At 33.9% G+C, this 15,290-nt stretch overlaps 2 protein-coding genes across 3 annotated transcripts; both read left to right on the forward strand.

Annotated features, from left to right (window-relative positions):
- The first annotated feature begins 4,207 nt into the window (after window positions 1-4,207).
- On the forward strand, window positions 4,208-7,087 carry LOC111014243 (zinc finger protein). 2 transcript variants are annotated; one of them, XM_022288910.2, is made up of 5 exons: window positions 4,208-4,600; window positions 6,216-6,371; window positions 6,453-6,540; window positions 6,701-6,729; window positions 6,825-7,087. In XM_022288910.2, exons 2-5 carry the CDS (start codon window positions 6,257-6,259, stop codon window positions 6,845-6,847), a joined length of 255 nt encoding a protein of 84 aa, XP_022144602.1. In that variant the 5' UTR covers window positions 4,208-4,600; window positions 6,216-6,256; the 3' UTR covers window positions 6,848-7,087. The 2 variants fall into 2 exon arrangements, with proteins under 2 accessions (XP_022144602.1, XP_022144600.1); XM_022288908.2 differs by having other exon boundaries at window positions 4,262-4,600; window positions 6,663-6,729.
- A 587-nt stretch (window positions 7,088-7,674) lies between these two features.
- On the forward strand, window positions 7,675-13,511 carry LOC111014356 (phosphoadenosine phosphosulfate (PAPS) reductase family protein). The gene is made up of 17 exons (XM_022289046.2): window positions 7,675-7,981; window positions 8,214-8,319; window positions 8,984-9,029; window positions 9,113-9,270; window positions 9,371-9,488; window positions 9,635-9,717; window positions 9,943-10,002; window positions 10,148-10,396; window positions 10,741-10,837; window positions 11,095-11,145; window positions 11,243-11,323; window positions 11,481-11,552; window positions 11,622-11,684; window positions 11,857-12,009; window positions 12,802-12,859; window positions 12,948-13,000; window positions 13,116-13,511. The coding sequence occupies exons 2-17, from the start codon at window positions 8,219-8,221 to the stop codon at window positions 13,209-13,211; spliced, it is 1,539 nt and encodes a 512-aa protein (XP_022144738.1). The 5' UTR covers window positions 7,675-7,981; window positions 8,214-8,218; the 3' UTR covers window positions 13,212-13,511.
- The last annotated feature ends 1,779 nt before the right edge of the window (window positions 13,512-15,290 follow it).

Genomic DNA, 15,290 nt, shown 5'->3' on the forward strand with positions numbered 1-15,290 from the left:
CCTACATCTTGGTTCTACCAATTGGCCTTCTCATCAACCTTTTATCTCTTTCTAGCAATCTTCTTCTTTTCAATTTCTTTTTTGTTTTTCTATAAAACAGTTTGAAATGGGAAGATTCGTGATATTTTTGTGTAATGCAGTGAGTATTATAAATAGTATTATTAATTAAAGTGTATATATCAGTCAATATACTAGAGGAGGAAACCAAATAGCTCATCACGTGCTTTGGAAGTCATTAAGAGTTCAACGTTACGCTTGTGGTCCTCTAATAAATCTTTTTGGAAATAATTTAAACTAGAACCGAAACTTACAAAATTAGATTTCTACCTTGGCAATTCATTTCTTTATATCTTACCACTCCTATTTATAAAGAAACACACTTGATTGTGCAGTCAAATAAAAAATAAGAAATAAGAAAGTAGATATTTTTTATTTCTAATTTTAATAATTTTAAAAAATAATATATTAAGTGGAGATTTGAAACTACAATATTTTAGTAATAGATATTAAAATTATATTCAATTAACAGTATTAAAAAACTTTTATTTAGAGTATAAGATAGATAAATGAAACCATGCATAACCTAATTAAAAATAAAACATAACAAAAAAATTAATCTAACGAAATAATAAAATGACTAATTGGAGATCCAAACCTACAATTTTTAGTATAACATGTGAGGGTGGGGAATTGAACTCACAATTTCTCAATTGAAGATATACGTAAATTACTGCTGAACTATATTCATTCTAATTGTGTTAAAAAGCTTTTACTTGCGTCATATTCAACATAGAGATAAATCCGTACATAACATAATTAAATAATTTTAGAGGGTGGAATAAATACAAAGAGAGAACCATACTCCATTAATGAAATGACACATGATCATAATTTAAATATTGTTTTAAGAAATTGATGCGGTGGGCCACATTGTGGTAAGTATTTATGTGGTCGGAGATTTTGGTGTATTCAGTGCGGGAGGGTACATGGAATTAAATTGTTTCATTAACTCTGATCCCTTAATTATCCTTCATTCAATGGGCACTGACGGCTGAGATTTCACCATTTGTCCACCGATGTATTTTGGAGTACCGTAGGCTCAAGTACACTGGATTCTTCCAACGGATGCTTAGGCTTTTGCAGAACGAACGGCGCGTTGACAAATGCGTACGCTCACAGGCACCGCACTATAGTGTCGGCCAGTCATCGATTGCCAGCTGGATCCCAACGGGTGCATGAATTTTCCATCATTTTAGACTATGCTCATCAAAAATAAGATAACACATTTAAGGAAACTTTTTTCTCTCTTTCCTTTCTTTTTTTTTTTTTGGAGTTTCTGCTCATGTTTGGAAATAAAGCAATTATATTTTATCTTATCATTATTATTATTACTACAATTATATTTCTTAAACAATAGAAGTGTTTAACCACCGTTGAATATAAAATTTTTGGCTGATAAATTATGATTAGTTTATTTATTTACTTATATTATAATTTATACCACTCCTCTTCACTGTATGAGTTTGTGGAGTTTGAATACGAAACTTAAAAACGGTGTTAGAGTAATATTTAACCTAAAATATTTAGTTGAGAGGTTATAGTGGATTTTAGATGGATATGGACATATGATATGTTAATTTGATTTATTGTTAAATCATTATTTAACCAAAAAAAATAAATTGATGGGTTATAGTAAAATTTTAATTAACTATTAATTCATGTTCTAACCATAAGTGTCAATCAAGTGGTTGATGGTCATCGTACCTAGTGTTTTTTAGATTGTGGATCATAGAAAATTGATCGTCGTTATTATTTTGGATATTATTTATGTGGTATTTATAAAACAAGTTATATCTTAGTGAAATGTTTCACTTCGATATATGAGTTTCAAGAAAACAATATTTAACGCGTGAATTTGTGATACGATTTTAAGTATAGTTTAGGAACATAGTTGTTTTTGTTAATGATGTTAATCAAGACTTTTGCAATATATGTTGTTAGTTTTAAATTTTGTAATAAGGTTATTAATTTCATATGATATAATTTTTCCCTTTACTTATTTGGCTTTCTTTCTATGTGGGTAAAAGAGAACAGAAATTAATGAAAATTGTGATGAATATAAGCCAAATTATATCCTTATTTAACTTGTCCAAACATATTTTTTCGGGGACATTACTAAAGAAAAGCAGTGATTGATTTGACCAATTTATCATACTTTAAATTGCAATGTGAAATTAAACATCTTCTTCAAATACTAGAAATGTATTTTTCTTTTAAAAAAAACTTTTTTTTCTTTTACAAAAGTTATAAATAGAGCTTTTTAGAAATTAAAAAAAGGTGCCCTTGCTTTGGTCATGCAAAATTCGATAAAATTTGTGATAATCCCACTCATACTTTGCTATTATTCGATGTCACATTCAATTTCTATATCATAATCATTATTAAATATGAAATAACAACAATAATAATTATATTTTAAAAAAAAAGTAGAAAGAACCCAAAATTGAAAATTCGAACCCTCGGCAGCCGACAGATCTAAAAGCATGTAGAAACAAACCAAAACAAACCAAACCACTACATATCTAAAATCCCCTAAAAAAATTCCAATAAATAATAATAATAATACCAAAATAGAAACATCAAAGGAAAACTAATATAAATATATTTAAATTTCCATATACTGTATTGGAATTATATTAGTATATATATATATAAAGAATAAGGATATGATATCGAAAAGAAATAATATAATATAAAAATAGAGGTATCATAAGTTCTAGATCACAAAATCCCATTGGATACCTGCTACATCATTCATGCATATGCATATGACAAAAAATTATTGATAAAAGGTTTTGAATTATTAATGGAAAAATATAGTAATATTTGTAAGAGAAAAAAAAAAAAGAGAATCTGAGCCCTACCGACACTTTCTATTGGCTGTACACACGCAACAAAATATTGTATTTTACCCCAAGAGGGAAATTTTGTACTTTTTTTTTGTGATATTAAAAAAAAAGGAAAAAAATTTAGATCCACTGATTATTAATATTATTCTGTTTGCTTTTTAATTTATCTTCATATTGTTTTCTCTATTTATTATTGAATCCCCTCATTTTGAGTGGGCTTGACGTGGTTGTCAGACCCAGCCCATCACAGTTTGCACAATTTTCATTTTTATTTTTTTTAATTTAAAAATTAAGGTAATTTTAAAAATTAAATACAGTTTTTTGCACAATGTTTTTCCACCCATCTATATTTATGTGTTGACCTCATTTATTTTTATATTTCAGTGAAGATTGAACCATCCATCATTCAAATGATATTAAGGCACTTGACCATTCATAAAAAGATATTTATATTATATTTAATTTATAGGTTGTGATTTTGAACCCTCGTTCCCATGGTTATATTAAAAAAAAGTATAGCTCTAAATATATAAATTCGTACATATGAATTTTAATTAGACAAGATGATACAAATATAAAGATAGGGAGAACTTGCCAGTGTGGAAAGAATAGACATGACATATGTAATAATTGAACTTGAATGACAACGTTTTCTTTCCATTTCCAATTTCATATCATTTAAAAATAACATAAAATTAAGTTTTGTAATTGTCATACTGTCGCCATTTTAGATGCCGCAAAATACCTTATAATTACCTTTTTTTTTTCTTTTTCTTTCGAGTTCAATTATTGTCCGTGGGCTAGGATGGTAATATGTGTCTTGGTAATAAAAGTAAAGAAAAGAAAAAAGAACGTTAATTGTACAACATGATATTTTTCAAGGAAATTAAACTCAATGCTCTTGGGATTTCGAGCTCAAAAAAAACTTTAATTAAAAGATAAAAGTGAAGACTTTTATCACCTCCTTTATGAGGACACTAAAAATGATTCTGAATATGTGATGGGACTAATTATGTAATAATCTTTTATAGTTTCACAAAATCTGTTAAATTTAAATTGGGGAAATTTTGAACCTCAGACAAACAAATAAAAGAAATGATTTGAATCGCTTTATGATCGAAGAAGAATTTACCATGGTGATGAAACTGAGACTGAAACTACAAAAAGGGGATTTATGATTGATTACATGCGGGAAGTGGAAGATCCGAAGGCCTCCATTATTGGGGTTCATATAAAAACTTAAATGAAGATGGTACGATCGTACCCAGTCGCCGGCATCACCAAACTTCATAAATTGGATCATTATTTAATGGGGTAAGATTTTGAACGGTGTACAGAAGCCCATAATCCGTATCCCCAGAAAATACAAAAAGTGAAACGCCATTAAAACAAGAGACCCAAAATGTAGGATTCTCAAATCCACCGCAGGCCAGAGCTGTTCTTCTTGTGCTGTGCTGGGGTCCAATCCCATCCCAGATGGGGTTTTTGACAGTAACCCTTAGCCCATGGATCTGCCGGCACTTGGCTGAATTACAGCCGCTGGATCGGACGAAACTTGCAGTTTTCATCGCCGTTTAGTTGCAGAATCCATTTTCTAGCGAATGCTGAAGAGGGGGGCGGTTTTCTTCTTCGGTAATTCCGCCACGCTCCTCTACAGGATTCACTGTTTACTTTTTTTGAAGGATTAAAAGGTACTGCCCCTCTGCCCCATTTCTGCTTATGTGAAGATTTCTGAGATCTTTCTGCGTTTTTCTTTCGAAAATTGATGTGGGTTTTTTCTGTCCTCGGTTGATCTGAATCATGCTTTCTTTATGGTGATCGTTTGTCTTGGTGATTTGTTTCCTTAAATGTGGTTGGCAAGTGACATATTTAGGAAATGGTTCGGAAACCATGGATTTGTTACCTGATTGAGAAACATGAACAGTCGAGCCAAATTTATTGAATTAAGCATAATATTCCATCCACGGGTCCTTTTTTTAATTCGTTGGTCATTCTCTGGCATCTTAAATGTGGATTCCTTCAAGAAAGTCCTTGGTAAACTAGAGCAGTAGAGAGTGCACTATTTTCAGTGTAGTGTTTTGGTTGTGGCTTATAAGTTAATTAATAGAGTGCTAAATCTCTGCTGTTGGAGGTCACCTCCTTGAGAATAACATATCAAACTTTGGAGGGGAGGGTGAGTGATTAGTTTCAGTCAATGGATTGGGAATTTCGAGTCACTGTGGGGGGTGGTTTGAAGTAGCTGTAGAAGCTGCTAGCCATGCCATGAAACTAGAGAAGAACAGAAGAAAATTTTCATTTCCTCTCTTCTGGCTTTGGCTTAGTGACTAAACGATGATGACTGCACAAAAGTAAGGGGTCCAAAATTGTTTTGAAGAAGTTAATGCAATATCATGATTCATAACTTTAACGGCTTAAACGAAACCTCTGAACTAAGAGGTGCTTCTAGGCATGAGTGTAGGCTCGAAGCAAATGTTTTGCGCTTTGCTTGGTGTCGAGCAAGGCAATGCCTCTCAAGTGGGTGCCATTGTGCTCTGGTATAGTGTAATTCTTGTTTGGTGAAGGCTTTGAATATCTTCAATGTTCCCTCAACTAATTAAAACAATTTTTAGATTTTTCATGTTATCTATCTATACAAACATCAATAAGTCTTTTAAGAAGCGCTGGAGTGCTCTTGGAGCAAATATTTAATTATTGTTTTAAACGTTAACTACTTTACTTAAAAGCTCCACTCAAAAGCTATGTCAAACACACTCTTAGTTATTCCCATGGTTGCTTTATCACTCCAAGTGCATTTTCCCTTCATTTTCTTACGCACTTCTGTGTCGTTTTTTGAGCCTTTTCTTCTCTTGGAGCATTTCTCCATCTATTTTAGCAGCAGGTGAGAATATATTGCTATTTTAGGAACTTTGCAAATAACAAATGTTATGGTTTTAGAATATTGAAAGCACTATGGTAGTTACTTCCCAAATATATTGTCAAAACTATATACATTCATATTGTAATGAATGTTCATTTTCATATTGAGATAGGTTCCTGTGACATTGTATAGTCTGGGCAGAAGTGGAAGCATTGATAATATTTATCTTCAATTTGGTGGCTAAATTGTTTCCATATATGATATATGATAGGGGCCATTATTATAAACTCATCTATGATTGCTCCTTATTGAAACATTAGAGAGGATATTGTAAAAAATGAAATGAGTATTGTAACATAATGTTAGATACTTTAAAAGGATTACATAAAATTTTCTCAAGTTTCTACCAATTCTTCTCAAAGGACCCTTTATCTTTATCTCATGTGCAGATCACTGCTTTTTAAGGCAATGGTTGTTCATTCTGGAGAAAATGGAAATCAATGGCAGAAATCCTAATCTGAATGGAAACGGAAACCATTCTTCAGGTGATACAAAGGTTGCAATCAATGGCAAGTCTAACGAGACACGCACTTTCGTCAACCATGGTAAGTTTCCCTTGCTCGAACCTTTGATTGTTAAAATCTAGTCTCGAATATCATACTCTTGGTGCATCCTTTTCTGTACAGCGGAGATAGATTGGCACGAAAGAAGAAGAGAATGGGTTGGCGACCGTTCAGAAAACGGGCAACGAGCGCCAATGGAACCGATTTTGAGGTATTCATTTTGCTTTCCCACAACAGTTTCATAGCCACTGCTGGTTTCTCTGTTCTTGTTTGCTGAAGAATGCTTCAGCTACAAGACGGTTAGCCATTGACGACCATCGTTTCGTGTTGCAGCTGGACAACGACTTACGAAGATCTTCTTTTATCTGCAGAGCCTTTCGAGCAGCCTATTCCTTTAGCCGTAAGGTTTCTTGGCTCATCCTCATCCTTCCCTTTTGATTACTTCTACTTTCTAACTTGTTGATGTATAAAATTTCTGTGGAGTGGAATCTGCAGGAAATGGTGGATTTCTTGGTTGATATCTGGCATGAAGATGGCCTCTATGATTAGACATTCTCATACAAACATGGCAGAATTATATTTCACTTCTTTATTTGGCCTTTTTTTCTTCATTTCTGTTATCATCACTCCAGAAAATTGATGATTAGATTACACGGTTCTCTTGTACTCAATACTGATTTGTAACTAACAAAGTGAAACTGATGATTCTTTATTTTTCGTTTCTTTTATGGGTAATCTGCAAATCAGAGATTTTAACTTGCCTTAATGTTAATTCTAATTTTGATATTACATGTAATTGTTGAGGATATAAGGTTTAAATTTTCACCTCCTTACTTTATGAAAATGTTTTTTAGGATATGAAAATTTTTAAAATTTATTAGATTTGGTCCCTATGAATTGGGTCTGAGTGTAGTTTCAATTAGAACTCTATGATTTTGAAAATTTAAATTTAGTTCTAATTTAGTTTTATATTAATCTTTTAGAAGTTAGTTTCAATTTGGTGTCTATGATATGGTCAAATTTCACTACTGTTCTTAGAGTGTGTAAAAAATAGAAGGAAATAAATGGATCTTTTGAGTAAGTAATAAACAATTTTATAAAATTAAGTCCAAATTTAGAGACTAAATTAAAATTTTAAAATGATAGCAATAAAATTGAAACTATAGATCAAATTTGTAATTTGAAAAAGATGTTCTGGGCTTTCTTCTGGGCCCAGCCAAATGAAACCCGAAATTGAGCCCACATCAATCGGCCCAAGGATGATGGGATCTAGGATATGAAATGGAATCAAGAATCAAAGTTTCGTTTTTTATTTTCCTCGTTATGTAAAGTGCGAGGAAGGTGAGGGGGTGGAGGATATTTATAGGATCCATTGCACGACGCGACACAAATTTCAGTTTTCACTTTCAACTTTCAACGGCTGGAGCCGTGCCCACTTCCCCCGCTGCGCAATTTATTCGTTTACGATTCGAGTTAGACCAAGACCCGCGAGGAAAAAAGAGAAAAAAAAAAGCTCCAATTTCTCAGCGATAAACAATCTGTGGCATTCAAAGAACACGTCTATTATATTCCTACCTCTTGAGAGATCCTTCTGCTCAACAAAAGGGGCTGCAAAAAGATCAATTACAATCTTCAGTGTTTGATTACCAGAGGTCAGTTGCTTCACTTCTACTTCCGTAGCTTAGTTGAAAATAGTTTCAGTACTTCAATTGATGGATACCCATTTTGCTTAATTCGTTTAATAAGAGTTGCATATTCTTGCTATTGAGCGAATGCCCATCTGCCCATCTTGTGGGGTTTCCCAAGTTGGCGAGAAGTCTTCAGACTTGTTTATTTTTGCTTCTTTCAATTGAAAATAATGTGAAAAGGGATTTAATGTACCAGAGGACATGGAGATCCACAAAGCAATCGGTGATTGTGATGATCGAAGGCTCAAAACCAAGTACAATAACGCCATCTATGTTGTTAAGAGAGCTCTGGCTTTATATTCGTAAGTACTTTATTTGTCGATTTCTTGTGGTTGTTTGGTGGGGTTGTCCTTACGGAGTTGATGTTGATTGTTATTTGCTGACTGCCTTGAAACTTGTGACTAAAAAGGAGAAATTTCAAACTTAGGTTGACTTTAATTCAGAATTTATAAAATCCTGTAAATTGATCGAATTATCCCAACGGTGTAATTATTGGTTGTTTTAGACTTTAGTTCGAAAGTTGTTTGTTGAACTTATGAAAATGATTTATTTGGATGGATCCATTTAATACATTTTGGTACTTTTAAAGGAAAAGAATAGATGGAACCATTCTACTTATTTCGAATCTGCGTTACTGGTGCTTTCATATTTTTTCTGTACACGATAGTGAATAGTTTCCCATGCATCTGTATCTTTTAAGTTCCTTTAACTTGAAAAAATTACATGCGTTAATGAAGTCAGTGAATTGGCCCTGTGATTGCAAGTGTTCAGCATTTAATTGGCGATCAGATGATGATTGGGATGGGTTAAAAAATCTTAATAATAAGCTAAGGAAAGGAAATATTGGTATGTCTGAATAACATTTCCTGAAATACTGGTATGTCTAATACCATTTCCTGAAATGTAGGATGGTATTTGCCTCTAAGTTTTTCACATGTTAACATATTTAACTTGCATCATTGACAGTACTGAAGAGGTTGCATTCAGCTTCAATGGTGGAAAAGATTCGACTGTAAGCTTTGATGCCTGATTCTCTATTTTTCCAACGAAGATATTGTATTTATCATTGGTTCTGATGGAAAATTGAATGTACAGGTTTTACTGCACATACTTCGAGCTGCCTTTTTCTTGCATAAAGAGGAAGAAGGCTATTCTGTTGATGGACTCAAGGAGTTTCCTATTCGAACAATATACTTTGAGAGCCCTTCTGCTTTTGCTGAAATTAACTCCTTTACTTATGATATGGCAACCAAGTAAGGGAAACACTTTGTATTCACTTTAGGAAATCTATAACATTACTTTTAGTAACAATGTTTTAGCTAACTGCTAATCAGCTTATTATGACATGAACAGCTATGGCTTGAAAATGGATATCATCCGGACAGATTTCAAATCTGGCTTGGAGTCTTTATTGAAGAGTAAACCTGTCAGAGCTATTTTCCTTGGGGTTCGCATTGGAGATCCTACTGCGGTATTTTTTATGCTTTATCTCAATAAACTCTGGATTTTGTAGTAGCTATTTCATTTTGTACCGTTTCTTTTCAAGTTTTAATCAAGTCAAATTGAAGTGGAGATGCCTTGATTTGTCTACTCTCCTCCCTCCTTCAAAATAAACAGGTTGGCCAAGAACAGTTTTCCCCTAGTTCACCTGGATGGCCACCATTTATGAGAGTGAATCCCATTTTGGATTGGTCGTACAGGTCTGGTTTGTTACTACATGCTCCCTTATTTCATTGTAATGGGGATTATTAAACATTCTACCAGGGTAATTTTTCTTTAGTTGACTCCTCAATTTGAGACGAAAAGTCTATGAGGACAATGACCGTGAGCAGAACACTTTTCTACTTAATAGTTGATCTTCTACTTGAGGCAATATATGACCATTGGTTTTTGTGTTCTTCCCCCCTCCTTCCTCTTCTTTCCAGAGATGTATGGGCGTTCATTTTAACTTCCAAGGTTCGGTACTGCAGCCTTTATGATCAAGGGTAATGCTACTAAGAACACAGAGAGTGGTAGTTATTTTTCTTGCTCTTGTAGCTGCAGGATTGTGTTTTTTTGCAATGCCTATTTTATTATTTTCAATGATTTTCCTTGATATTTAAAACTATTTATTTATTTTTATTTTTATAGATATACTTCAATTGGGAGTATTCATGATACACTCCCAAATGCACTGTTGAGCATTAGTAATTCCTCTGGAAGCGAGGGGAAATTTAGACCCGCATACTTGCTTTCAGATGGAAGATCGGAAAGAGCAGGAAGAGCAAAAAGGTTTTCTCCTTCCCTGCTAAATCCTGACAGGAATGGAATGAGAAATGTGGATTTGCAGAAAAACAGCATGCTCACTGCTTCGGTCATAGTTGTTGGAGATGAGATCCTGTAAGTCTCTCGTTTGCTCTACAGTATTTGTTGCTAAACGTCTCCATGCATTTATCTTCTGAGTAAATTGTTTACTTTATTTTCAATACTATTGGCAGTGAAACTTAGTCCTTAAACTGATCGTGTTAGTGCTATTTGACTTGTGATATCCATGAATATAAATTGCTCTGGATTGGATTAATGAAAAAGTTCAGTTCCATATCTTTTACACCTTTACTTCTTGTGATTTCATGCTTTTTAAGTGGTTGCGTCATTGTTACTCCAGAAAAGAAATGGTTAATTTTGAAACTATTGACTGTTATTGCTGAAGTCTTTCATTATCTTTTATCTGCCCCATAGCTCAGTTTCGGCACTGTTGAGGATCAATTGGGACTCTCACTGCGTAGAAAGGTGCATTCTATTGGTTGGTCTGTACCACATACTTCTGTAGTTCGGAATGATGTAAGTCAGTATGACATCATACTTCTTGCTTAGCCTACTTTTTTGAATTGTGTACAAGTATAACTCAATTTTATACATAATTGCTATATTGAAGACATCAGAAAATTATTTTTTCTTTAATGATATTAAATGTAAATTGTTGTTTTATGCTTACGCAATTTTCTTTTTCTTAAAAAGGATAGACCCTTTTTATTTTCAAATAGAAAAAGATGGACCTGTGATAATTTTTCATCTTTTGTGCTTCCCCCTTGTATCAGATAGATTCGGTTGCTGAAGAAGTAGAGTTACAAAGGTCATCAAATGAGATGGTAAACCACACATTCTGCAAGTAACTTCTCTTGTGGTTTTTGTTATCATGAAATTAGAAGATGCATCTAGACTGCTTTTACTTGCTGACTATTGCAGGTGTTTATATATGGAGGAGTAGGTCCATTGTTTTCAGATGCAACTTTAGGAGGTATTGCAAAGGCATTTGGGGTTCGACTGGTGCGTCATTTTATTTCTTTTGAAAATTTGAATTGAATTGAGATAGTGAGAAAGGAATTTAAAATATCCTAATTGGGAATAAACTTAAAACTCTTTTCCTTTGTTTTTACATTAGATTATTGGTATTCAACATATGCTTGCATTGAAACTTTAATAGGCTCCCGATGAAGAATTTGAAGAATACCTCAGGCATCTTATAGGGGATCATTGCACTGGTGATCGAAATGAGGTAATTTTAATCCAAATATAGATATCTGGGTTTGCTTCTGTTGTGTTAAAACTGGTGTTTTCTTTTCAGATGGCTCAGTTGCCAGAAGGGATCACTGAATTATTGCATCACGAGAAGTTGCCCGTCCCATTGGTATGGTTGGGATATGTGTGGGTCTTGTTTTTTTCTTTCCCATTAGTTGTATAAGAGACATTATGTATTCTGATATGACCTCTTTAATTACCTTAAGTTTGAATCTATGTGATATAATTTCTGCAGTGGTGTTTATTCATATCAGTAGTTAACGATTTTCTCTCTCTTGTAGATCAAGTGTCACAATGTGATAGTTCTTACTGCAACAAACACAACGGAACTGGACTTGCAGTGGGATTGTTTGATTGAATTAACAAGAACTGGTGACCTTTTCCCATTATTGGAACCATATAAATCAAAGCACTTGACCACAAAACTTTCAGATGTATGTGTTAGATTTTCCTTTCCACATAGCTGTATTTGTGGCATGTTCTTTAATGAGTTATTGTTGCATCAATTATCAATTTTTCCTGCACACTAATATCTGAAGGATGGAAAAACCTTATTAGAGTGCAGCCTAGTAAATTGAGTGGCGATGTCAGACCTGCCCTGGACACGTCACAGTGTTCGGTTATTGTTTTTCCTTCTTGAAGGTTTTGGATATGTTAGAACACACTCAGGACAGAGGAGATGTGGGAAATGAAAAATGATTATGTAGTTTATTAACTTGAGATAAATAAATAACAAAACATTATGATCTAAGAAATTGTGGGGGGGGGGGGGGGGGGGGTTTGGGAATCAAGAATAACGTTATCCTAATATGTTTAGAGGTACACAACCATAGTTCTGAAACATATGTTTTGTAATGTTTGTGTTTGTATTTCTGTTTTGGTTTTCTGGAAAATTGTGAATCCTAGGTCAAGTGGGGCATTGTGTCTCTTGTCCCATGTTCGTGCCTTCCTTAGATTGCAGCTCTTAGACATTAAGTACAAATTTGGAAAAAGTTCACTGTGTTACCGTCATTCCATCCAAACATATTTCTCTATCAAAAATATCGAAACACTGAATATCTATTTCGTATGTAGCCTTCCTGGAATTCCCTCTGCTTGCCAAATTTAACTCAGTTTTATCAAACAGAGAGTTGATGCATTTGCTTTTTGACTGCAATCAATTTACTGGTTCCATTAATCTCCAACTCTCCATGTTTTAAATTTTTATTTTATTTTATTAAATGCAGGTAGAAATTGCTCCATCTCTATCTAAACTGTGTCTTGAATTCCCAGATATACAGATAGGTAACAGTCTTTGAACTGGTATAGTTTTCCTGGTGATTAAATATCTTCTGCAATCTCTTTCTAACTATTTCCTTTGCCTCACATCAAGGGTGTTATCGAGAATCCAGATCTGGACCGATTATTATAAATTTCAAAGGAAAGGTACAAGTAGTCTCCCTCTTCCCCCCAAAAATTGTTGAGACGAACGAAGCCGAACCAAGAAAGATTACCCCCTCTCCCACCACCAAATTGTAACATTTTGCTAGTTTGGTTTCAGAATGAAGAAAGAAACGAGTTAGCTGCAGAAGCGTTGAGCAAGAAGTTCCAATCCGGGGTGTTCTCTGACATCAACTTGCGTTCTCCAGAAACCTAAAGGCTGAAAATTTGATAGCTAGAAGCAAAAAATCAGGCATTGCCAATATCACGCAAGAAACCATAAGCTTTGATCAAAGATTTAAAGATGTAGGTGGAATGAAGGTGCAACTGGGATTTGGCAAAAACTGAAAGGAAGTAGAGAAGATTAACACAAAGATCTCGCAATCGAAACTGCTCGAAGCCATGGAAGACAGAAACTATCAATTTTACTGCTATTGACATACGCTATATAATAAAAATGACCACTCATTATTGTTACAGCCCAATATTGAAGTTTCAATGATTTGTTTTGATTTCACTTACAGCCTTAAATTCAGAAGTTCTAGTAGAGATACAATCTTTGATTTGTTCCGTACTTTTCTGCACCAGAAGATCATTCAACAATGACATTCAACAACAATAAAGAATTGGACTTCAGTTCTCATCTGCTACCAAATATTTCTCATCTTTTTGGTGCAAAAACCAAACACAGGCTCATGCCATGTCTTGACAAGAAAACAAGACCAACAACCTTTTACCAGAACTCATCTGTTTGCTGTTTTTTTTTTTTTTTTTGATTGTCCTCATGAAGTTCGTTAACTGTGACAACTTTTTAGGTGGCCCAACCAAACAACCTGCTTAAAACTCTTGAAACTTTTGGCCAAAATACAAACTCTAAGCCAACTGAGAGATTAGGTAATCAACATCTAACTTGAAAGATGAATTAATTATTGCTATTTGTTCTACATATGGTTGTATATCCAAAGTCAATGGCAGTGGAAAAAGGTCTTGGTAATTTTTGTCTTTTCACTAGCTTTTAGTTGGATTTACCCCAATTATTATGAATATTGAATTTTGCATATTGTGTGTTGCATATTATATGGATATACTGTTTCAACATTTCGGTAAATTCATTTGAACTTGGGTCGAAAAGAGATAATTTCTACATATAGTTGTATAACAATAATAAATGATATTAGAGACGATGCTACTTAATTTTATGGTTAGTGTTTATTGAATAGATGATCATGCACTAAAAAAAATAATGATGATAATAATAATTGATTTCGATAAGCAAGCTATTGATGGTTGAGACACGACGAACAAAATTTGTTTGTTTGGGGAGGGAGGAGAGAATTTGTTAGGGCACGATGCAACCAAAATCTGATATAAGTTTATAAATTACTATGGTCGAAGGTGAAAACCGAACAGGACGCGTGCCATAGTTAAGAGGGCGCAGGATCACATACGGTTATACACCGTACACTGTCGTGGTAGGAGATATGCACCTCTGTCTCTCCGGTACGGGTAGCGTGCCGAGCCCGAAGCTTGCCTACGACAGGCGATAGGCCCCAGACTCGTAGGCAATGGTACCGCCCATCAGTTGTCGGGGGCGTGCACTTCCACAAGAAGATGTACCGCACGGCGTGCCCCTGCGACCATAACCGTCTTCCTTCCTAGTCAGCCGTTCGAGTCTATATAAGAAAGGACTCTCACTTTCATCAAGTAAGTGAAAAACCTGTCACTATTACTTAAGGTGTCTTTTTCTATTTTATACTCCGATCACTGACTTGAGTGTTGGAGATTATTAGGTGGGACATCGCATCAGCGTCTAGTTTTCTGGTTGTAGGCTCTCTTTCGAAGGATACGTGGTCCTCTCCAAAATTCGCCATGAACAACTATATATAATAGGTTTATAATAAACGACAATATCTCTATTGATAAGAGAAGTCAAAATAACATCATGCAACTTAGTTGAATAAAGACACAATATAATATCACACTAACGCTGAGATAAAAAAATATAATTTTTTTAGTTAAAATTACATTAGTTTATAATATTAAACAATCAAAACTTTTTATGTCTTTTATAATCAAGCAGCCCATTTACATTTCATGTTTCCTGGTGATTTTCAAGTCAACTTGACAGAAAATGAGGCAATAATTTTCAACTCCATCTGTTTTTCCACAATTAAAAAAAGGTAATTTCCACAAGAAAAATATTGATGGATAAAACTTGCACTTCACACTATACTTGGTCATTTGATGAAATACAACATGTACTTATTTAGTTTAAGAAAAAAAAATGTTACTTTAA

Source organism: Momordica charantia (assembly GCF_013281855.1).
Source record: "Momordica charantia cultivar OHB3-1 chromosome 5 unlocalized genomic scaffold, Mcharantia_2.0 BLBB01000005.1, whole genome shotgun sequence".
NCBI lineage: Eukaryota > Viridiplantae > Streptophyta > Magnoliopsida > Cucurbitales > Cucurbitaceae > Momordica > Momordica charantia.

Bases quoted from the DNA above. Each gene is read 5' to 3' on its own strand.
- LOC111014243 (XM_022288908.2), top strand. From the start codon at position 6,257: ATGGAAATCAATGGCAGAAATCCTAATCTGAATGGAAACGGAAACCAT. The intron at 6,372-6,452 runs GTAAGTTTCCCT...TTTTCTGTACAG, and splicing joins ACGCACTTTCGTCAACCATG to CGGAGATAGATTGGCACGAA. The intron at 6,541-6,662 runs GTATTCATTTTG...TTCGTGTTGCAG, and splicing joins CCAATGGAACCGATTTTGAG to CTGGACAACGACTTACGAAG.
- LOC111014356 (XM_022289046.2), top strand. From the start codon at position 8,219: ATGGAGATCCACAAAGCAATCGGTGATTGTGATGATCGAAGGCTCAAA. The intron at 10,397-10,740 runs GTAAGTCTCTCG...CCCATAGCTCAG, and splicing joins GTTGTTGGAGATGAGATCCT to TTTCGGCACTGTTGAGGATC. The intron at 13,001-13,115 runs GTACAAGTAGTC...GTTTGGTTTCAG, and splicing joins TTATAAATTTCAAAGGAAAG to AATGAAGAAAGAAACGAGTT.